The 24,806-nt window shown below is 35.8% G+C and overlaps 1 protein-coding gene across 22 annotated transcripts in view; it reads right to left on the bottom strand.

The window, feature by feature from the left end:
• Positions 1-24,806, bottom strand: part of LOC144181547 (neurexin-3b-like) — a 166,655-nt gene that overhangs the window by 6,771 nt on the left and 135,078 nt on the right. For 15 of the 22 annotated variants that reach the window (XM_077710171.1, XM_077710179.1, XM_077710156.1 and 12 more), the window contains 4 exons: positions 24,031-24,202; positions 18,515-18,604; positions 16,898-17,208; positions 5,650-5,728 (listed from right to left, as the gene is read on the bottom strand). In XM_077710171.1, the coding sequence (XP_077566297.1) occupies positions 5,650-5,728; positions 16,898-17,208; positions 18,515-18,604; positions 24,031-24,202 (652 nt within the window). The remainder of the gene's footprint in view (positions 1-5,649; positions 5,729-16,897; positions 17,209-18,514; positions 18,605-24,030; positions 24,203-24,806) is intronic. The other 7 variants (XM_077710185.1, XM_077710184.1, XM_077710188.1 and 4 more) reach the window with 1 other exon arrangement.

The following is a 24,806-nucleotide window of genomic DNA, read 5'->3' on the forward strand; positions in this document are numbered from 1 at the left end:
GACAATACAGAAAAAAAAATCTCTTATACAGTACTTATAGACTTCTGAAAAGATGTTAATACGGGAAGTCTGCAATCTTAATTGACTGACAGCCTCAGCAGTTTAAAGGTTGCAGATGCAGAAATCTGTTGAATGGCAGGTCTCTTTTGCAAAAAAAAAAAAAAATGCATCTCCCTGTCTATCCGCCATTTGCTGAGCTGTCCAAATGGAGATGAATCCTGACCGTAAGTAAGGGATTTTACCAAGTGTGCTCACCATGAAAGCTGAAAGCTGGAGTGCCAGCAATAATCAAGTCAATGTGATTTCCACCTTGAAAATTCTGAAAGAGTAAGAATTTTGAGGACTTGAAATCCTATTGTGACTATGTGCATTGTGCCCAGAGACCTGCTGAAGCACATTCATTTACTTTCTGCATGTGGCAAGATGATTACAAGATGCCCATAAAAGTACAGGGCCAATTTTATATGGCTGCCTTCAAATGGCTTTCAAAAAGTGGAAAGGGTGGAAGATTGGATGATATTTTATAAATCACACTGATGAAGTTCAACTTGTAAAGTCAACTTGGCCTTCCTTTATTGTTGCACGATCTGCATATATTTTTTTAGATGTTTTTTTTCATTTTTTACCTGTCATTTTTGGCATCAATATTTAATTCAATGACAAGACAGATATATTAAACAATTCCCTTCTTTCCTCTCACATCTAATCATTACCTCAGTCATTATGTTTTAGTGATGTGCAGGTTGATCCAAATATTGACACTATCAAGCATTAATAATAAATCAGTTCATTATCTGCTCATTATCTAATCTTACCCTGGTCACAACCTGTTTCAGCTGCTGCTGGCAGACGTTAAAGGTCACAAAGTACAGACAAATAGGCTTAAGGACATCCATCAGGACTCTAAACTTGCGGTAGCATGACACACAATCCCTTCTGTGTAATTGTTGGAGGAATAGTTGGTGGAAACCTATTTTTTTAGTGTAGTGATTTGTACTTGAACTAGTATTATTATTGGTACTTTGTTTAAGGTCTCAATTGGCAAGCAAGGTGAGCATAATATGTAATAATATAATTTTATAATATGCAGTATTGTAAAGCACCAGCATGTATTTTGAAGTTTCTAAGTTTGTCTAAAATCTGACAATTCTCCTTATTTACTCATGTGGAATCCATGTGGAAATAGGGTAACAGTTTTCTTTAGAAAAAGACATACAACACACAACCGTAAGACACCCACACTCAGCAGACAAAACAGACCGACATCACAATGACTGAGACAACAAGTTCAAGCATCAACGCAAGACATCTCAGAGGGAGGAACAGGCCTGCTGCTGTGTCCCCTGAAAACACACGTTGCAAAAGCCTTCTCGGTGGGGGGATTAGCAGGCACTCATGGGTGACGAAGAAGAAGAAGCACCACTGACAATGGGAGGCCAACCATATATACATGCAGAAGCAAGGGGCATGTAAGGGAGGAAAAGGAGGGGAAGGTTTGCTTGTTAGTTTCTACAGCTACACTACAATCCAATACAGGGTACATGCCACAAATGCCTTCTACTTGGAGCAACAGATAGAATAGAAAAACAGATATACTTTGTAGCAATAAAAGTCTTTTTATGCCATCTGCATTCAAACAGTATATGCAGAGAGGCGGGACAAAAGAGGATGGGTGACTATGGATGGAAGTAGGGGGAGTTAACGTTCGGAAGAGGAGTCATTCTTTCGCACACAACTTTCTTCAGACAGAATGAGGGCGCCTACATGAGGCAAAATAAAATGATGATGATGATGGCAATAAAAGATTTTGTTGCCTTTCATTTCCCTAAGTTCTATTGACAATGGGGGGGACGTGTTTGTTTAGAAGCCATATGTCACAAAATTATAAATCAACACAAACTTGATGAGGAGGAGAACTTTTTAAATTTTCCAACCACCAAAAGTTCATGCGGTACAAGATGAGGCAAAAAACAGGAGGATCGGCTTTATCCTTGCTTGGAAGATGGACGGCTGATGATGAGAAGGACACCAAAAGAACAAAAAACAAAAAAAAAAAACACACCACAACAAAACAACAAGTATGACCCAGCCGTGTCCCCTACTACGACCTACCCATACCACAACTAAAAAAAAACAAAGAAATAAAATAGTTGACCCAGCAGCTGGGCACTAATCAACAGAGATGCATCACAAGAAAAAGACTAAAATGTAAAAGAAAACGTAAATCAAACATCATGCTCAAACGACTCGGGGTTAAGGAATGAGAATATGAATTTCTGTGTCAACATGATGAAATGTGTATGAGTGTACACTTTATGTGAGACTGTATAAAACGACAGGCTACTTTTGTTAAGTCTACACAACTGCAATTTTGAGAAAACATGGGTTTGAGGTTGAACGCTGTAATTATTCCAAAGCTGACATAACGCAAAAGATAGACTGAGTTGAAAGAAAATGAAAATGAGCTTAATTCAAAGTGAATTTGGTCAATTGTGTGGACAAAAAGATCATATTGGATAACTTAGTTCTAATTCAGAACCTTAAAGCAATACAGTTCAAATTCAAGTTCATTCATAGAATATTTTATTTTCATCATAAATAAAATACTAAATAAAATGTGCAACAATAGTTTTAAGTCGGACAGCTGTTTTCAAACTACACTTTGGGTGTTGTATCAAAAACTGTTCTCAGTTCCTAGTTTTTGGCCGTGAATTTTTTTTTACCAGGAATTGGCATTGAAACCATGTAACATACAAATAACTAACCATGTGTCATGTACAAAACTCATTCATTCATTTTCGGAGCCGCTTGTCCCCACAAAGGTCACATGGGGGTGCTGGAACCTAACCCAGCTGACTTGACCCTGAATTGGTGGTCAGACAGTTGCAGGCCACAAGGAGACAGACAACCATTCACACTCACACTCATACCTAGGGGCAATTTAGAGAGTACAACCAGCCAACCATGTATGTGTATATGTGTGTGTGTGTGTGTGTGTGTGAGTGAGTGTTTATATATGTATATATTTAGTATGTATATATGTATATATATATATATATGTGTATAAGTAGTATGTATATATATGTGTATAAGTAGTATGTATATATATGTGTATAAGTAGTATGTATATATATGTGTATAAGTAGTATGTATATATATATGTGTATAAGTAGTATGTATATATATGTGTATAAGTAGTATGTATATATATGTGTATAAGTAGTATGTATATATATGTGTATAAGTAGTATGTATATATATGTGTATAAGTAGTATGTATATATATATATATATATATATATATATATATATATATATATATATATATATATATATATATATATATATATATATATATATATATAAATATATATATATATATATATATATATATATATATATATATATATATATGTGTATAAGTAGTATGTATATATATGTGTATATGTATATATGTATATATGTGGATATATATATATATATATATATATATATATATATATATATATATATATATATATATATATATATATGTATATAATATTATATGTATAATATTTATGTATAAATAGTCTAAATAACTGAAATAAACAAATATGTTAAATACTGCTGTACATACTGAGACAAGTTTGGGATTTTGTACTCAAATATTAGTTGAAAACAGCTTCGACCTATAGCAAAATATTGCCCAATCTAAATCATTGAGTAGTACAGCCAAACCCAGGCTTCCGCAAAAGAGGTTCGCCTTTTCGAATAGTATATACATATTTTTTCCCACTCTGATGACTTTTACTGTGTGCATGTTAGTATGTTTGCATAAATACGTGTTTGAGTGTAAAGGGAGGAGGGAAGAGAGACGATGCGCACAGAAATTCGAGGATATCTGTTCTCTATTAGAATGTTTCAGGTAAGGCGGACCTCCAACAAAAGGAAACAGAGGCACAAACAGGAAAGGAGGAATAGGAATAGGAGGTAAGGGAGGAAGAGGCTCCGTTGCAGTTAGTCTGCTACATACCACGGTGTCTTATGCTGAAAGCATCTTTGTTCTCCAAACAATCTCAAAATGTATCCTCAGTCAAAGAAGACACACCCACAGCAAAAGAAACTTAGGTAGAGGACGGATACATTTTGAAGCATCAATGCGGGCGGCATGGAGGCTTGATACTAATTTTGTACTTTTAAAAGGTAAAGCTGCCTCTCCAACCAATGCTGAGAGAGCAAAATTAGTATGAACACGCCATCATGTCAGCAACCACTGTGGGTCCCATAGCTAAGTGTAACTTTAATGTTGGAATTGTCTTATTTAAAGGGCCTGATTCACTAACGGTTTTGTGGTCAAGTTGCTTATCCATGCAGGAAAAAAACTATATAGAAAATACAAAACTAGGAATAGAGTTTAGTATGATTACAGTGTGATTTAATAACACACCAAAAACTATTTGAAAATAAACTTGCTAAATTTGCAAAATGGAATTTTCTGGAAATATTGTTCATTTAAAACTACAATTTAAGAGCATTTATACAATCTGAGAGCAGCCTTTTGAGGCAGTTGTGCCAAATCGCCACCCTAGTAGCAAATTACACACAACATGTGCACAAACTAAGGTTTAATGAATGAATGGATAAGTCCACTTTACCACTCAGCATTGTTATTTTATGGTGAAAATGAATTACTCATTAGAAAAGCCGACATTAAACAATATTCATTAATCAGCATTACCTAGAAAATAGACCGAATTATTGCTTCCCTAAATCATTGTTTTACTGGTCCGTCAGCACCATGGACAGAGGTCACATCTGTTCAAACGGGACAGATGACCTCTGTCCATGGTGCTGACTGACTAGTAAAACAATAGTCCATTTTTAGACCACAAAACGAATCAATGCTGTCATTGTTATATTATGTTGGATTAATAGTTATATACTTATCAATAAAAGCACATTCAATCAAAACAAATTGCAAATTAAGGACTTTCTATTTTGGATGTTAGTAAATCAGGCCCCAAGTGGATAATTAAAGGCTAGTGTGATTTTTTTATTTATTTTTTATATACAAGGCATACACACTGCCTTTATTTCCCTAGATAACGTTTCTAATATAAAGTAGATACACAAGAATTTGCTGGGAAATTATAAGAAAAAGTACTTAGTCATTTCTAGCCTTCATGATTAAAAAAAACAAAAACAGGATTCACAAAATAATTTTGTTCGGCCAAAATTCCAAGATATGATTGAAATTGTAATTTGGGGAAATACAAAATGTAAAGTTTAACAGTTTAGCCTCGTAAAAATCACTGAGCACAGATTATTTCCATTACGGTTATTTCCTTAGAGGAAAAACTGCAGACTGAGCACAGTGAAGGTCACTTAGTGCCACAGAATTAATTGCATCCGCCTTCTACTTAGTAAGTGAATGTCAAGTACAACAAATTAATTATCAAAATGTCTAAATTTCAAAGTTTTATACAAAATCCCAGCAAGTTCTTGTGTGAAGAGATTTTGGAGTGTATTTTTCTTCTAAGTTACACTTGAAGCTCTAATATGGGACATGATGCTAGAGTAGAGACTCCTCATAAGCAAAAAGTAAAAATGGGAGGGGGGGACTTGACTTGGATTTGGAGCAAGCAAAACTTGACACACTTATCCCACCTGTATGTCCGGAATCGCACTCTTCCAAGTCTTCGTCGTCACTGGAACACTCGGCTGATGAAACAATGTCATCTGTCGTCTAAAGATGGGCAAAAAGACAGAAAAGTGCAGCATATTTTAGAATTATTGTACTGGTATAAATCAATTTCAGCAATATTGTAGTTCTGTGGGAGATAATCGGGTTCATGGGGCTTTTTCCTTTTTAAATACTCTAACTATTTATCAGATTTGGAAGAAACTGTGTTGAAAAACCATTGAACACTTGTTTGAAGCTATTTTAATTGTTGTTTTTTGCTTGACTGTGCAAAAAGCTGATTTTAATTCATGTTAGGATTAAATGTGGATGTTTGAATTTTTATCTTGGCTCTAATTGGTTGTTTGTGAGTGGGTGTGTAGGTGCGCAATGCTATAATAGAGATAAACAACACTTAGCTTAAATGACTGTTAGTCGCTCAAAGTATTAAGTTATGTAAATTGAAAATGTCTTAAGACGTTTGATAATGGGAAAAGAATTGTTTAAATGAAAAAAATAGTGACAAAAAGAAGAAATAAAAGTTTAAACAATAAGACTCGCGTGCATTAACACTGATAAGACACAAAAACATGTACATTTGATTAGCTAAAATATTACTGGCAGTAATCAAATGTCTGCTTAAATATTTGGCTTCTTCTTTATTTACGTTTGTTCACACTATTATATATCAGAAAAATGTATGTATTCTGTTTTTTTATGCATTTATTTATTGACTGATATGTTGAAGAAAACACTGTTAAAAAAAGTTATTCTGCGCAAGGTCGCTTTTAACTTCCCTTACAAACTTCAATGCCTCAGTTCCGTGAAAAAATAGATCTTGAACAAAAAAACCAACAACTTGAGCACCCTTGGTTTTGAGCAAAACAAGGAGGGCAAGCTATGGTGTCTAGGTTGTATTTCAAGCTGTGCAGTGCAGCCAGTGTTTATTTGAATGATTCAGCGGGGTAATAAAGCAGGTGCTGTCACCAAGCGGGGTTATGAAATCAGTGCACTGATTGAGTTTTGCAGGGCTGCTGTGTACATGGGACTAAAAATCATTGGCTTTGACAAAATAATGAAAAGCTCTTCATTCATTTCAGGCTCTTGCTTAGAACAGGGTTGCCTCTACAGTATGCACTTGTTCATTCATTCATATTCCAAACTACTTCTCCTCAAGAGGGTTTTTGGGGGGTCCTAGAGCCCATCCTGGGTTACTATGGGCCCCCTGGTGGGGAAAACCTAAATTGGTGGCCAGCCAATCGTAGGACACAAAGAGACAAACATTCACACTCACAATTAAAGCCATTTTAGAGGGTTTAACCAGCCTACCATGCATGTTTTTTTTTTTTTTTTAAAATATGGGACAAAAACAGTACCCAGAGAAAACCTACACAACTCCAGGGAGAACTTGCGAACTCCACACATTGAGGACAGACCAGGGATCGAACCCTCGACCCCAGAACAGTGAGACCAATGCGCTAACCACACAGTCACCAGGCTGCCATGTGCACTTGTGTTTACAGCACATAATTAAGTAGATGGGGATCAAAGTGTTACATAGTGGTTCACTTAAACAAATAGCAGACATACCATTATTTATTGAAAGGCACTTTGGGTGTAAATGCCCTGGTTATTTCTGAAAGAAGGTTACTGCGTGTTACGTTAATGATGTTAATTATGATGACAACATATGTGGGTGGCAGGAACACTAGAGGAATGAAATAGCCACTTCACAGTTGCTTTCAGCTTTTTTTCCATTAAACTACACAGCTCTGCACTCTTATTTGTCAATATTCACACAACTTGTGCAATAGCAATTAAAGTCTAAATGCATTTGCTATTGATGCTTATTTCCTGCTTTACCACTTATTCACAATAGCTATTTGGTCATTGCATTTGTTTTGATCAAAGTGATAAAATGAGTAAAACACACCCAAATCTGAACAATACTAATATTTAAATTGTTTAAGGAACAACTCTACACTTGTATACTTATTTAGCTTTTCATAATAGTTGTGAAAAAAGTGTGTGTGGTGTTTAACAGCCGCTAATTCTAGTTTTTGCAGCACCCCAAATTAAATTTCCTTCAGTAAGCCAATTGAGGAATGCAATTAACATAAAACTTACTTCATCGGATTGCCACATAACTTCATGAGATGGGGGAACATTATTAATTCAAAGACAATTGCCCAGCCGACTATGGGCAATAAGTATGGGACACCCCAAATTGATGACCATCCAATTCCAGGGTACAAGTTGAAGGACAACCTTTCACGCTAGGGGCAATATATGTAGTGCGTTCAATAGCCTAGCATCCATGTTTTTGGGATGTGGGTAGAAATCAAAATACCTAAAAACAACCACACAATCGTGAGAAGAACATGCAAACTCCATACAAAAAAAAAGTAGGAAGCTACCTGAGATTGAACCCTCGATCTCAGATCTGTGAGCCTGATTCACTAACCACTAGGCCACTGTACAGTGTATAATAATGACAATTTTTTTCCTTTGTATTTGACGTTGAGGCAGCAGAGTGAATTAGTGTTTTGAACATAAATTGTGTTTTTTCATCCCTAAACCTTAGCATCCATTTGTATCCAAGAACTATCTCTCACTATTGAAAAGGTTGGTCACCCCATATCCTTATGCACACTCATTTAAGTGGCTTGATTGAGTTCACTGAAAGGGCTTTAAAAGGTTGTTTGACATTTGTCAAACTGGAAGGTATGCTCCATTCATCTTAATGAAATGTGTGATACATCCTTGCCACAGTGTTTCCCGTGAAGGCACACATTTGCGTTTACTTAATGCAGAGTCGAAGAAGTCACACAAAGCTCCTTTTTTTTCCTTTCTGGCATGGCAGCAACATGAGGATGCCAAGAGAAAAAAATAAAATAAAAGCTGTTGGTGGAGCACAAAATAAAAGCTGTGTGTGTGTGTGTGTGTAGATGAAAAGCATGTCCAAAGTTGCAGGGCTTCACGATGTGGTTGGCTAACAGGACTACAAAAACTGATTTCACAGCTGGTGAAATCCAATTTTTTTAAAATCTCCATAGAATACAGTGTGATATACACTTGTAGCCCAACATTTTATTTTTATGCGATTATTCTTCTCAATAGCTTTCTTTGCTTGACATATTATTCCAAGTGTAGGAATTTACATGAATATTGCAAGGGAAGGTCCATTTCTGGTTCAGCTTGGTTGCACCCAAGTGCATCAAGCAAAGTCCATAACGGTGTGTTTAGTTGAGTTAAGTCTCGAGGAAGACAAATATTAAACTCATGTTGAAAGGCTCTCTAAAACCAGATTTTTGTGGATTTCATGGCCTGATCTCTTTGTACTTGGTACTTTTATTCAGTGTATATATGAGAATTCTTCTTAAAATGTTAGCTGAAGGTATTAATTGACAACAAAATGTATTCATGTAAGACCTTTATTTTAGATTTCAGTCTGTGTAGTTGTATTGACCAAATTCCAGCTGTACGTTGATGCATTATTATTTTATATGTTGGAATAGGAAGAAAAAATAAAATGGAGGTAAGAAACAGCTGTATATATAAGATGAGTCATTACATTTTAAAAATGGATGATGCCTTATGTACAAAAAACAGTGGTCAATTTTCAAGGAGGGCACAGCTGTGATGGAGTATATAAACAAGTGTATCTTGATTGTCATGCAGACAAGCTTAATTATGCCTATTTGGGAATTTGGCGCAATGTTAGTTCTGGCTAAGACAGGGTGTGTCCTTCTGCCCAATGGAATGACAGTTTGATGGCAGACTATTGCTGGAAAGAAATATGTTCTCAAAAATAATCTATCCCATGGCACAGGTGGTGTAATGTAATATTTGTCATTTTATTAGGCAAAATGAAAGTGAGTGTCAAATGCATTTTATCACTAAATGTGTCAACTAGTGAGTTTTCAAAATCTGGAAATCACTAGAACTGAATTAAAGAGCAAAGTGAGGAACTGTTTTGATTGACAGAAAATGGAGTCGGACGGCTGTGTGCGCAAAAAAAGTAATGCAAAACACCACATATTTTCAAGATTACTCTGCTGAACCACGCTCAGCTCAGACCAAGTGGATTATGCCAGAAGTTTGGAGGTCACAAATACAGATCCCCCTTCATCTATTAAAATATAAAATATTACACACTATCTACTCTCTGTATGTGAAAGAAAGCAGTAAAGCAAAACATCATGCCTTATTATTCCGATGACAGCAGTAGAGTTTTAACACTGCAAACAAACACAGAAGCAAAATCAATAAATAACCAGTCCTCATTAAATCAGCTTTTACTTCTGACTGCTTTTGCACATCAACCAGACTCCTCATGGGATCAATACAGACAGTCAGCCTTCTGGAATAAGATAAGTCACAACTCTGAGCTTTTAATGTTTTAACTCAAAGAAACAGCTACCAGACAACAAAATCAACAACAACACCAAGTATTACTTTAGATAATACTTTTCTATACCATATAATAACAAAAAAAGCTGTTTTCTCGTTTATATTACACTACCATTCACTAATCCGCAGTAAGAAGAGTAGCATAACAGGTAATAATCCTTCAGTTTTCAAATTGTATTTTATCTTAAAGGTTCAGCAGTGCCTTCTTGGCAGCTTCAGCTGTCTCGGTATACCTATCGTCTTCTCCCTCCGGGTCAATAAAAGCCATGTAAAGGATAAAAAGGCTCCCAGCTTACAAACAGGAACAAGAAGTATGAGCATGATATTACTGTCTGGGGATATGAAGAAGGAAACATGGATAGAGTATATTCCAATGAGTCATATTATCAAGAAGGATGCTCTTGAACACACCATAGTCATAATAAATGACCTTCAAATGCTTTTCCGCCCTAAAGGCGGAAGGAAATAGAGAAACAATGCCTTTTTGAGAAGCAACACATTACGGAAGCCCATTACTTCTTCTATCATACCCAATTTGGTTTATTTACAAAGGCAGAAGAATGCCTGATGGCTAAAAGTGTTGTGTGCGGGGTTTTGGGGCAGATGAAAGAAAAAAATAGAAGAACCTAGACAAATCAATTTTCCTCAAGTACTTCATCCAGGCAGACAGTTGCCATGGATATGCAATATGGTTACATGTTGAGAGATCAAAGTGACGGCGCAGAGGCAAGGGCAAATCAAAGACAGGATTCAAAGCAACTTTTTGCTATTCCCGGAGGTGCTGCTTGGTCTCCTTGGATTTTTTTTATATACTTCATAAGGAAATGGACAAAATAACTAGTAGGTTTTCTAATGAAAGATTTTTGCTTTTCGTTTTATTCTTGGTATCTGCCTGTGTTACGTAGGGAAAAAAAACTTTTACATGCAAATTTGATGGATTGGAAAGATTTGGGAGATTTATAGTATTGACATTTCAAAGTTGTTTGAGTAACTATGCGGGTGTTATTTTTTTTACAGGGGTCAGGAAGCTTTTTGACAAAGAGAGCCATAAACAATTCATATTTCCAAACATTATTCCTTGAGAGCCATACTAAGAATTTAAAAGTAAAAATACATGAAAATGTGAGCATTTATTATTTATTTCACCACTTTAAAAGTACAAAAAAGTATATATTCTTTTGAGAACATTATTTCACTGTTGCTTATCAATGAGAGGATGCATGCAGAAGAGTCTAATGAAGAATTAATATGATTTAAAAAGGCGCTAGAGATAGATTTGGCGCCACAGTGCCGGCATGACACTCCCATTGGTGACTTAGGTCTCTCACAAGCAGTTCCAATATTTTACCACACAGGTTCGCGAAGATCCATATACAGTACACCCATCAAAAGAGCCACATATGGCTCCCGAGCCTTAGGTTCCCTACCCCTGCTTTATCAGTACTACGCCAAACATTTTCAACATTAGTATCTCTGTCTCACTACTTACTGTCCCTCTAGTTTCTAACCAGGGTTTTTGGAAGTTGAGACGAGTCTGTTATTCTTGTTATCGTGTTCAATCTCATCTTTGGCAGGCCGACAAGGCACACTCTTGTATTACAAGGGGAATCAATGGCACTATGTCGTATACTTATCTCTCTCAGTGGCATAACTTGTTCTGTCCATGTTCTTCATTTGATGCCAGATTAAAACAGGGGCTAAAGAGTGATAATAATTGAAATCGCATTACAAAGCATAAGATGGAAGGGGCAAAATCAATTAACTATGGGAAAAAATGTCAGGGGTTAAAAGGACAGTGTGAGATATCTTCAATTTTTCATAGCCTCTGGTTTATTTATCTCTTACACCAAATATTAATCTTCTCAATGAGTTCATGTGGGTTTATTATGAACAAGAAAAGGACTGTAGGAGTTTTTGATGAGGTCATCTAATTGGTAAAGGTGAATAAAACAAACAAAAGAGTGCTCAACTTTTTGGTATTAGTTCCAACAAAATTGGTATGTGGTGATTATTGCTCTGTTTCTCAAGGACCAGGCAACATATACAACACAGCGAGGGCTGCTGGCACACAGAAAACTCTAATTGCCCCGAGGCCAAAAGCAGCCACTTTCAAACAGGGTCGTTCATCTTCCCCTGGAAAAAGGAAATGGTCTTCAGCCCTGATCCTTAATCACCCCCCTGCCGCAGTGTACAAGGTCATCAGGGAAGCCTTGCGACAAACAGACTTACGCACACGCTCAGTGTGCAATATATGCCATAAAAAGACAAACCTCTTGTTCATTTTGACAAAATAGGTATAAGTATTTATGCATTACTCTAATACTCAAAGTACATAATGGTTCAAATAAAATATATCAAAATCACAATTAAGAAAGTTGGCAATCCTTTTCTAACAACTTCTATTCTTACAGAAGACCATTTTATTAATTGGATAATTTTAAAAACTGCTTATATATTCACAAAGGTCACGGGGTGCTAGAGCCTATCCCAGACAACTATGCTTAGTAGGCAGGGACACCCTGGATTGGTTGCTAACCAATCACAGGGCAGAATGTGACGAACAACCATGCATGCCCACACTTTGACGTAGGGGTAATTTAGACTGTCAATCAACCTACAATATATTGAGGTCGCATATTTCAATTATAGATTGTTTAGATGGGATTTGTATGACAGATGAGCCTTAATAGAACAGGAGCATTCCATAGATATCCTTGAGCATCATACGCATCAATTTGCCATTTTAAAAGAAGCAGTTTTGCTAAGAAGGTTTGTTAAAGTGGCATTTTTATTCTTGTAAAACGCAGTGCAAAACTCAGCTCCAGTAATGGATGGAATTTGATGTATTACCTGCATTACAGTGTATATTTGGTATTCTACTGAATTTAGATGAGAAACATTGCTATGGAACATATAATAAATGGTAATAGTATTCCGAGATCATTTTTTTTAAACATAGTATATTTTCTATGGGAGTGTCCATTACTGTGTATTGACTTTTTGTATTGTATTTTTTTAACAGATCGGAGCTTAATGTGCTTGTTACTTAAACACTGCCAAAAAAATATAATACAAATCTTTAGTCTGTAAATCTATTTGTGTGCTTGTTAGAATGTGTGAAGTGTGTAACAGATGTAATTTCAACCTTGCACTCAATCCCCTGTGGGACCCGTTTGGAGTTTCCTTTTCAATCCTTCTCACAATTTCTCACAGAGGACGGCTATTATGACTTCAAGGGTTTAATACCAAATCAATGTGGGCATTATGTAATGGCTGACGATGGTAGCTTCACATCTTCTAACTCAGCCAGAGGTCCCATTTGGGTTCAGCTCATAATGAGCACAAGTCAAATTAAACATTCTATCGAGGGTCTTTTGAGCAGACAGTTGAAATGATTGGGAAAAGTATTAATCTGTGCCTTCTTCTCATGGGTTAGTCATCATGCATGAAGAATGGCACAATAAACCTTTTACTCCTTGCGATGAGACGCAACAACAAATTGGGATGAATTTTGAAATACAATCTCAATAATGCACATATTGTCATTCATTGTCACATTCATACCTAGGGGCAATTTAGATGGTCCAACCAGCCTACCATGCATGTTTTAAGAATGTGGGAGGTTACCACAGTACCAGGAGAAAACCCATACATGCCCAGGGAGAACATGCAAACTCTGGAGTCACCTGGATTCAAACCCTGGACCACAGAACTGTGAGCCTAATGCGCTAAAAACTAATCCGCCAGGCCGCCTGAATTGGATACTATTTCTTTTTCTAGTAAGAAAAGTCTGCTGGATTGGATAGGAAATAAAGTTTTATTTTCCTTCCTCAGATTTTTTAGGCATATTCTAGTGTAATGTATAGACAGTTTCCATGAGTACATTTTAATTTATTCCTGTAAAAACTACATGCGTACTTCCACAGTGGGAGACTTGCTGTATCCCCTAAAGCAAGATTTTAACACCGAATGTAGATTTATTTTTTCCTGCGAGTGTGCAGCCATAAATGAAAATAAGGTCAAATAAAGGTCGACAGATTTGTGTTCAAGTACCAACATTTGGTTCATATTTTCTGACTTAGATATTTGTGTTAAAATAGTGTTTTCAAAAATTATAAGCAGTATTATTTTGTTGCTTACAGTACAATATTTCTGTGTTAGTCCAACAAATAAAAAACGTGAAAAGGAAAGAGTTGAAATAAGACAAATCAATCTAAGAAAAAATTAATAAGCAAGTATTTTTTTGTGTTCGCTATCTCTTACTTTAATTTGTCTGTTTGAGCTTCAAGTTTTATTTCACTTTCGAAGATAGAGATAAGGGGTCAATTAAAACCAAAGAGAATATAGACTCCCTTGGTAAATTATTTTGAAAAGGCTTAGCACAGGATTTAATAAGTGGCTTTTCAACTCATATAATCCTCAAAAAAGCATGCTGGCACCCACTGTGGGTTAGATGTCATCTTTAAAAAAAAAAAAAGAAGAAAAAAAAGGAACAACCTGGATTTGAGATGTAAATTCCACGAATAACATGTAGGGGGTTACTTAATCCACATTTATTCAAAGAGATATGCAGCATAATTATGGGACATTTAAATATCTGCGACTGAAGTGATATGTTACAGTCAGCTGCATTCATCTGTGAGCATAGTTGGAAGTCAACACTATACTGCATGTGTGTTCAAGCTTATCTAGGCACTGTGTTGCTTCCACCGGAGGTTTTGCATTTTAATTGGATACATTACTGTGAAAGCTTTTTTGACCAGTCTGAAATCACTAGAATCGACGCTGCGTGAGGTGAGCCCTTGACTAGCCTTGACGAGCTTGAGCTATACCAGAAAACACACTGCATATGTCAACGTATGATTACATGCCACCAGTTCAGCTAGCACCCTGCGATGGAAATGTCTGTGCACAAGACAGCACATTCACACGCTTACAAGTATACAAACAAGCATTCCCTGTGGTTCTACACAAGCTGTGAAAGACAACGGGGACATCCGTTCCAAACACCCCTCTGGTTGAATCACCCCACAATGAGGTGCAAATATTCTAACACTAAGTGACATGCGATTAATAAAATAACACGCAGGTCGAGGATTATAACAGTGGAGCCAATAAATTCACATAATGAAAGCCAATGAATTGCTTTTCACTAGTTTGTTTTCCCTTCAAAACTATATGTATATGTATGTTATATATATATATATATATATATATATATATATATATATATATATATATATATATATATATATATATATATATATATATATATATATATATATATATATATATATATATATATATATATATATATATATATATATATATATATATATATATATATATATATATATATATATATATATATGTATAAATTATTCCGTAATTGTACAGTATGTATAGAAAAGAATGGGAATTTACCCTCATTCTCCTTCTAATGAAGAACAAGTCATGATAACATTTGTTTCAAGAGTAGGACTAGGTGAACATGGCTGACCCACAGATAAACTGTGTACTGCAAGATGAACAAGAGATGGTAGTAAAGTAAAAGCATTTTTTTTGTTTGTGTGTCCCCTTGGAGCGATCATTAATTAAGCGTGAGATTGGCTTTTGCCACCCGCCGCTCATTGCGGCGATACGAAGGCATCAAGGGATTCGCTAAAGCTCACCTGCAAGTCAGAGGCAGCTAATGTTTGTGAAGTGGACTGAAATAGATTTGCAGGGAGAGACCAAAATGGGTGTTCCGGTCTGCTAAACACATACACAAACAGGAGTTATGGTGCATCTTGAGTATTGACTGTAGCGCTTTTGCTTTATTGAAAGGAGGAGGATTATTTGAGGCTGGATTTAAACTACATGGTTCAAGTCACACAAATATGACTTTTGTCCCGCTATGCACCACAGGCCAGATAAGTAAAATTAGAAGTCAAAAGTTGCACAAAAATGTCTCAGTATCATTTTGCATGGTGTCACGGGGAGACAATTCTGCCTGTTTCTCAACTTTTTCTATCAGAGAAGTGTCAAAGTGATGGGAACAAAGAGTGAGGAAATATACATGCCCATTAGAAAGTCTACATGTGGTTTTGACTCTTAATAGATTACTATGCATGGTTTTCTCCCAGCAACCATTTGGTACCTAAGTCAAATGATGAGGACAAAAATGTAGTAGCCTATGACTATAAACAACAACTTTAAAGAAACCTGCATTTAAAAGAGAATCTTTTGAAGCCCTGATTGTTGTTGTTAGATAAAATATCATAAATGCATACCAAACATGCATGTGTGCACAATAGTTTCATCTGAAATGAATGAAGTATAGGATAGTGTACTACTTCAAAACTGCTAAAGTTACTATCACAATCTTTTACCATTCAGTACTATCTAGAAACCAATCATTTTGCCAACACTGCCTACAGCCCTGAGAGACTGATTGTTTTAATATAAGCAATGAATTGTTCAATTTGTCTCCCAGATGTCAAACGACTTTCTAGCTTGATTACTTCCCAAGAACAGCAGCAACATTTGCTTCCTTAGAGTCAGATTGACAAAGACAGCTCAAGAAAGGAAGAGTACATGAGAGAAGGCAATAAAGAGAAAGAGAGAGAGAGAGAGAGAGAGAGAGAGAGAGAGAGAGAAGCCGCAAGGTTGTTTCAATCCTTTTCTCCTACAAAAACATTACAACAGAAGGTAGAACAGTATATAAGAGGTGGTGTATTTCAACTTAATATATAATTGTTAAAAATACACTAATTAAATAGAGAAAAAGTTATTTGTCTAATCAGATTCCACCGTTCAATATCTTAATATTCAACATCTCACCTGGATGGTGGGTGGGGAGCGCTGTTTGCGAGTAGTGGTTGTGGACAGCGTGGTAGTGGTCTCGATAAAGGTGGTGGACATCTCTGGTGGTACTGAAGTAGTTGTGCGTGTTCCACCTCTACTAGCTGGCACATCCCCAACAAGCCGAACACTGCCATTCACCTTGATATTGACGTGACCTTCAGCGGCCATGTTGAGGACTTTTAGGCCATTGTAGTAGAGGCCTGAAAGCTGGCCTTGGTATGGCCGCTTGCGGTCGTTTCCACCAATGGAAATAGTCGCTTGGGTGTTGAAGATAGTAAGCTGACGGCCTAAGACAGGAGGAGTCAAGTTATAGAGGTACTCTAATTATTGGGTACTATATTAAGTACACCTGCACACTTTGGTAAAATAATCATACCGTATTTGTTCGAGTATAACGCACAAAATTTTGTACCAAAAAACTTAAGCAAAGTCCAGGTGCGCGTTATACATGAATCCTGGTGAAAGACTGCCATCTACCTGTGAAAAAGTCGTTTCTGCAGCCATGTTTAATGGGTCTTTGTCAGCCAGTGTGCGTTATATTCGAATAAATATGGTATATATTTATCAGTTGTCAAAAGAGTAATATACTTACAGATGTGTGATCTAATATTATAGTTTTTAACATTTTTAAAGGATGCTATGATGCCCTAATTACATTGTCCAGGTATACTTACTGAAATCTCTATAAGAGCATCAACTATAATCTAATACCAAAATAAATTGTAACATATGCAGAATTATGAAAAAGAACACATACACATGAATATGAATTGTGATATTTGTACATGTACCTTCTCTGCGAACAACAGTGGGTTCATATGGAAAAAATGTTTATAATATAAACATATCAGGTGTCATGATAAAAAATGAGCAATGCACACTCACCATGTCATATGAAAAGAAAAAAATGGATTTAAGATATGTTCAAATACTGGCCCAATGCATCCATTACAAGATGAAAATATGCTGATTTATACAAGATGACTTATTTGAAAGCTTATTGGTAAAATGCAAGGTTATTGTGGACACGCAAACATATATTGGGAATGAAGAGGGTTTTGGGTTGGGGGGGGGGGGTAAAATGGTCATGTCACAAAGGCAAAACTAAAATAGCATATGTGCAATCATGCAGGCAGTAGAACTTAATGGTTATTTTAGACATGTTTTAACACTTGTTAAAGGGACTTTATAATCATGTTATATTCATTTTGCACAATTGAATTTATATCTTGTTTATCATGTTATTATGTTGAGTCATGAACCTGATTATTTTTCTAAAAAGATTGTTGAAAGTGTTGAGGTTTAGAATTCTGGGGACTCTGGGGATTGTTTTTTTTCCAGTTTTCCCAGTCCCTTTAACTGGTTTCAAATATAAAAGCAAAAATTTTAAATGATGACATTGACAAAGGACGCAATGAGAGCTTAGATGAAATAAAAAATAATGGAGGAAGTAGCAAAAGCTGAAACTAAATAGTTTACATGTGTTTATAGGGTTTAAGGGGTGGTTTTTCATTCTCGGAGGTTGTAGGGAACAAGCCGATGGAATGAGAGCAAATCAAAGATGTACACTGGAGAAGTTGGGTGGAGATTTACCTTTCTCCTGAAGCCAGTCTTCTACTGGCCGCGTATATTTGAATGGGATTTTCTTAGGTGTCGTTGGATAGCGTTCAATGTCACTGTAGCCTTAAAATTTAACAAACAGTTTGAAAGAGTTGGCAAAACACAAAACACATTTATACAATAGTTTAGAATAAGTTTATCTTTGTTTAGGATGTTTTTTTTAAATATCATTTATGCTGTTTTAATCAAATAGCTTTTGTTTGTTTGCTTTAGTTTTGTTTTAACAATGATGGCATAACATTCCATTTCAAACACATTTATTTCAAATGTGAGAGATTATACTGCATGATTAGCCTTCAAGAATCAAGTGTGATTTAGGAAATCACAAAGTATATAACAGTATGCAAACAAGCTAGAAAACACATTCATCATGTTTAACAAGACAACGAACGAGGGTATTTAAAAAAAAAAGGAAGACAATTGTTAACGATCTTATTCTCAATTTAATATGAGCTAATCATTATGTTGTAACTCTCCCACTGGACACCACCTGCTTTTAAATCTTGAGTGACATATAATTTCATTAAATGCTTTGTATGCAGTCAAGCCTGTTCATGTTGGACTTGCAGGCAGAGCGAGTTGTCTGAAGTAATCTAGATCTGTAGGGGTAGGGATGTCATGAGGTGACAGCTTTGGTCAGGTCAATGCATACAAATAAACACCATTATTTCTATAGAAGGACCAATTAAAAGCACCTTCCATGTTAGACCTATGTAGTTTTTTTCCCCACCCAAAAGACTGGAGGTTGTTAATTTAGATATCACAGAAATTATATCAATATGCATACCAGCATGTTCATGAAATTGGAATCCTGACAGAAGCTTTTTGAAAGGTCTGTAAATACTATTTCTGCATAGGTGTGTCAATTCAGTCTCAAACGGATAACAAAGCAACCTGAATGAATTTTAGTGAGGCATGTCATTTATTAAGCCATAAAGAATGAATCTTGCCGGGTTTATATATACGATAAGTTCATATGGCATTTATCGTGAAAGGCCTGGCCTGGAGAAAAATGAATAAATGCATATTGCCAGTTTGCAGATCCTAAAAGGGAAACTGGTACTACAGAAATATGTTTCCTTACTAATCCTACAATGCCCACATATAGTATTATAATATAATGAACTAAAATTCTTGCATTTACACCTTTAGCTTGAGCCTCAACAAAATTTAAACATTTCTACCTTGAGCATATCCAACGCAAAATAAAAGCTCAACATCAAATCTCCTTTGCCCTTTAAAAATGGCATTTGTGAATCATTTATAAAGCGATCAACGTGTAAAGGTTATAGAGGCTACAGTATATTTGGAGGGTCTCCCTCCATTCTATCTTAGAAACAAATTATGATAACCTAAGTAAGAAGGATTTTTTCAACCTGTTCTTCAGCAAATGCTTTTATTACCGTACTTTTCCATTTTTTGAATCTATTTATTTCTAATTATGGTGATATAACACTTCCCTCCTCCCCTTGTTTTGGTAGATTAATAATATGACACACTTATATTGAATATGGCACCCGATAACTGTCCGTTTAAATGAGATCAATCCTATTAATTTTCCAGTTTGATATTCAATTTAGTCTTTTAAGAATGGATGACCTTTCCAATAAAAGGGGCATATGTCATGAGAGGAGAAAATAATATAGTCTGTGAATATATTTAATCTGTAAAATATTATTAGGTTATTGGCTTTTGTAATTTCATATAAGAAATTTAAAATATTTTGTATAATATAGTTAAGGCTTAGAGGAATCTATATATGTATATAGCATTCATTACATATACTAAAGTCCCCTATATGACTGACTGGGTTGTTTTCTATCTTGCCACTCTGATCTCACGGAGGTTCCATCAAATCACACGAGTGTATCAAAATGGTGAAAAATGGCCTGTGTGACAGGCTCCAGGCACTCTGTCCATTTGGGGATGATGACCACATTTGATGAACTGTGGTCCTGTCTAAAGTTTGATATTCGCAGTACGTGGTTATATAAACACATCATAACACCCAACCATACCTTATCCTAACGATGCCTTGACTTTCTCTGGTGATGTGCTGCATTTTTCACTATTTCTATTCTGCAGTCGTCCTGCAATGCTTCACATATTTATTTGCTCCCTGCTATTTACTTTCTGTGCAATCAGCTACCCTTGTACATCTCAGCTAAATAACCTTGTTTGGCAACATGTCTACTTTTCAATCGTCAATCCTTTTCTCTTCTTCTAATTTTAACATATTGATTAACTTTAAATAACATGTTATTTTGACACCTGTAATTTTCCAGTAGATGTGATGTAGGTTCTTAAAGATCATTGTCTTTTATTGCCACTATCAGCGGCCTATCCTATTTTTTTTTAATGCTATTTACAAAATCTATATCGTAAATTTATGATGACGGCCTGGTGTACAAGGATAAGCGGTCCAGAAAAGAAATATTGGAATTCGAACCATCAAACCACAGCCAGATTAGATACTATATATAATGAATGTCTTAATCATTCAACCCACACTAATGTCTTGATCTAGTAATGTCTTTGTGGGAATAGAACTAAACTCATCTTTTTAATTTAGCGTCCCTGGAGACTGTAGTAGTTATTTTTTCCCAATATTATTTACATAGCATAAATTATTGACATTAGAAAATATTTGTTTTGTGATTCAAATGATTGGTAAACACTATAAACCAAAAGAAGTTTGTAGAAAATAGTTTATAAAGTCAAGGGCAGATTTAACATACCCCTTTTTTAACAAGCAGTCCAATTGCACAGCCTAAAGAGTGTGTATTTCACCAATGTTCATTCTTGTTGATTTTATGATAATCTACTGCTCCTACTTGTAAATTTACTTGACATGTACCAATAAAAAATATACTGAAAATGTGGATTAAGCACTAGAATCCTACAAAAATTCTCTTTCACAAACTGCACTGACCACTTACGGAACAAATGAATGTAATGTAACTATGCAAATGTGATTAGAGCATTTGTAACCTCTGATGAATTCACTTAACAACATCCTGCCCAAATGCTTAATTAACACACAGCCAGAAGGAGTACAAACACTTTCGTCTGAAAAGGAATTAACCGACACCTCTGTCCCCTATTCCCGATCAGGGAGATGCGGCATTGCCCTGATGTGGTAACTGTTTATCTAGCAATCTCAACACCCAGCTACCTTCACGTTAAACACAACAAAGAATCTTAGGAATAAGTCGATGATGCTTGCTTCACACATCTAATTACTCTTGAGATTCTTTTACATAGGATAAAAAAAGGAGACAACAAATCATTGCCTGTGAAATTACTAGCACTGGCTCCAAAGAAAGAAAATAAATTACAATCCATTCAAGTGGAGAGAAAATGAATATCAATTGAGAACTTGAACAATTTGAATTTGTAAAAGCTATAAATCTTTACGGTTTATTTCTTTGTGCGGTCCAGCTTGCCAACAATCAGACCATCTGAATGGTCATTTATCCGAATATTGAGCGGGATCGAAAACCACCATAGCAAATTGGTGCAGAGGGCATTTTGAGGTAGTTAAGATGCTGGTTGGGGTCAAATGGCTGTGACAATTTAATGGCTATTGATTATACATTAGTGTTTAAAATACTAGCAGTTCAATGTGACTGTCCAGATTAATCCACATTTTTAGTACATTTTAGTAGACGCAGTATGACCACATACATGTTATGGGATGGCGTCTCCAATCTTCAAACCTTAATTAAATTGAGAATTTGTGAGGCGACATACAATATGCTTTTTCTGAAGCTAAACCAAGATATACAAATTAACTGTAGAATGTCTTTATGGAATCCAGTCCAATTGCACACCTTAAAGTGTGGGTATATCACAAATACTGAGTCTTTATGGTCTCATGACAATATACTCTTCCTATTTCTAAACTTATTTGACATGTACCAATAGAAAAATATACTGAAAATGTTGATTTAACACTAGAATCCCCAATTGGTAAGCCAAAATGGTGATGAACATAAGCAAAACTCTGCTAATGTAATCTTGAAAACAAACACAGATAGTGTTTATATGCCAAACATTTGATGCCAGTGTGTAGGTTTGCCAAACAGACTGACCTGGGTTTAAATCTAGTTTAGAAGAATTACCCAGAGTTCTACGATAAATTATACAGTCCAGCAACAGACAAATGAGTCAAAAGTCTAGACTATCTTAGTCGGCTTCAATCTTCTGTTGAGTTAAGTCAACAAATCTAATGAACCCTTAGTTTATACACCATTGCTAATCCTACATCATGGAAGGAAAACCTTGTGCTACATGACTGTACCAAAGACAGTCAAGTCACTAAGCCATTCTATATTTGTCTATTCGAAGAAAGGCGAAAGACAGCCAATGGCAAAAGAAAGTGAGAGACAGAAGAGATTAACATCACCTGCGTGGCACTGAACCAAACTACATACAATGTGCCATGTCACGCTACGGGAGGATGGGGCCCCAGTTGGTGATCTTGGCATGCAACTGGGAAATTGCTGTAGGCATGCTGAGATTACAGAGTGAGAGGTAAAAGACATAACCTCCCATTTGTTGAGTCTTAGCATTACATTGACTGTTGATAGGCATTGGTTAAGGTTTTCAGTTAAGTGCTTATGCCAAATAAAATTACTTGACCTACGTGAAAATCTGTAAGTAATTGTATTTATTTTTTAACTTATCCAACTTCTGCTGGCCTCAACTCCTACTTGTGTGCCTTTTCAGTGGTCATATGCCATGACAAATGCTTTTTTAAAAGACAAAGATTTTATCTCTGATTACACATCTATACTACTGCAGACAAGCCCACATCAAAAGCACATGTCATCATCCTATTTGTCTGGCTGTCTCTTTACTGAATGGCTACAAATCAGTAGAAAAACAACTTGATTGTTTGTTTCTTCAGGGCATTCATTTTTGGAACAAAAAAAGTGTTGTGACACATTTTCCTTGTCATTTATCACATGTTGTCAAAAGAGTTTGGAGATAGGGCAGAATCAACAAGGACTTATGTGATAGACGACTCTGCTCATAATGATGTCCCAATTTAATATAATTGTTTGCTAGGTAGATATTTTTTGTACTCCTCCTCTCATTTTAACTCAACTTGCAATAAGAAAAAGCCTCATAAATTGAGAGAGCTATATTGACCCTGTTTAAATTCTACATTCTGTTGTGCAGCTTCCTCTGAGATTAGATAAACAGCACCTCTCTTCTTGGCCCTCGTTCTAATAACATACTGTATTGGTTTTCTGTCTAATTCCTGAAATGGCCAATACTTGAGGTAAGATTTGAGACAATACAACCTAAATGTATGCATAACTTATATTTTTAAATACGAGTAGTCCTTGTTCACAAGCCATCTTTACCTATTTGTTGGATTCCATAATTTAAAAGGAATTGGTGGTGTCCAGTGATTTAAAAATTAGAAATCCCAATAAAGCCACGAGGAAAGGATTTTGTATTTATATAGAAGGCAGTACCTGAAGGAAAATGCTCATTGATCGGCCAGTTGTCCACTTGTAGGGTGGCATTGCCGCCATTCCTGGTGAATCGAACTAAATGGTATTTGCCATCATTTACTGCTGTAGTCAGCTCCTTAACACTGATGTCCACTGTCCCAATGTTGAAGGTCACACCTACTTTCCCTTGATCCTGGAATAGAAAAAGGTAAAAATCCAGTCAAGCATGACTTCTTGTTTTAAACAGCATTGCATTTGCCATAATTTTTGGAATAAACCTTTACAGACTTAAAAGCATTGATGGTGATGGTGCACCTTATACTCTGGTACATTATAGTGTGAAACATACAGTAATAGCAATTAATTTGTGGCCTTACTAGAATATTTTGCAACTAAATCTAATTAGTTTTTCTATACACAGGGATGGAATATGGTAACAAAAGCTCATCTTTTAATCTCCATCTACTTTAAGATGAAAAAATATTGGCAGTCTCTCCTTTGTTCTGTAGCCTTTTTGGGTGTTTTATCTTTATGCGAAGTGAATACAAACTAGCAGTCTTGAAGGATAAAACAATTATTTTCTTCCAAAAAAAAAAGATATATATATATATATATGATTCTGTCGATTTGGATGTGGAAAAGGAGCCTGAAATAAATTAAGGGCTTTGGAGTACATGATGAGAGGTTACTCTGAAAACCTGAGGAGGAGCTCTTTTACTCCATTATGCCACTGTTACATGATGAAAATAGACTGCCAGAAGGGTTTGTAATGAGTAGCCCTCTCCTTCTCTGCAGCC

This window comes from Stigmatopora nigra, chromosome 2 (genome assembly GCF_051989575.1).
Source record: "Stigmatopora nigra isolate UIUO_SnigA chromosome 2, RoL_Snig_1.1, whole genome shotgun sequence".
Taxonomy (NCBI): Eukaryota; Metazoa; Chordata; class Actinopteri; order Syngnathiformes; family Syngnathidae; genus Stigmatopora; species Stigmatopora nigra.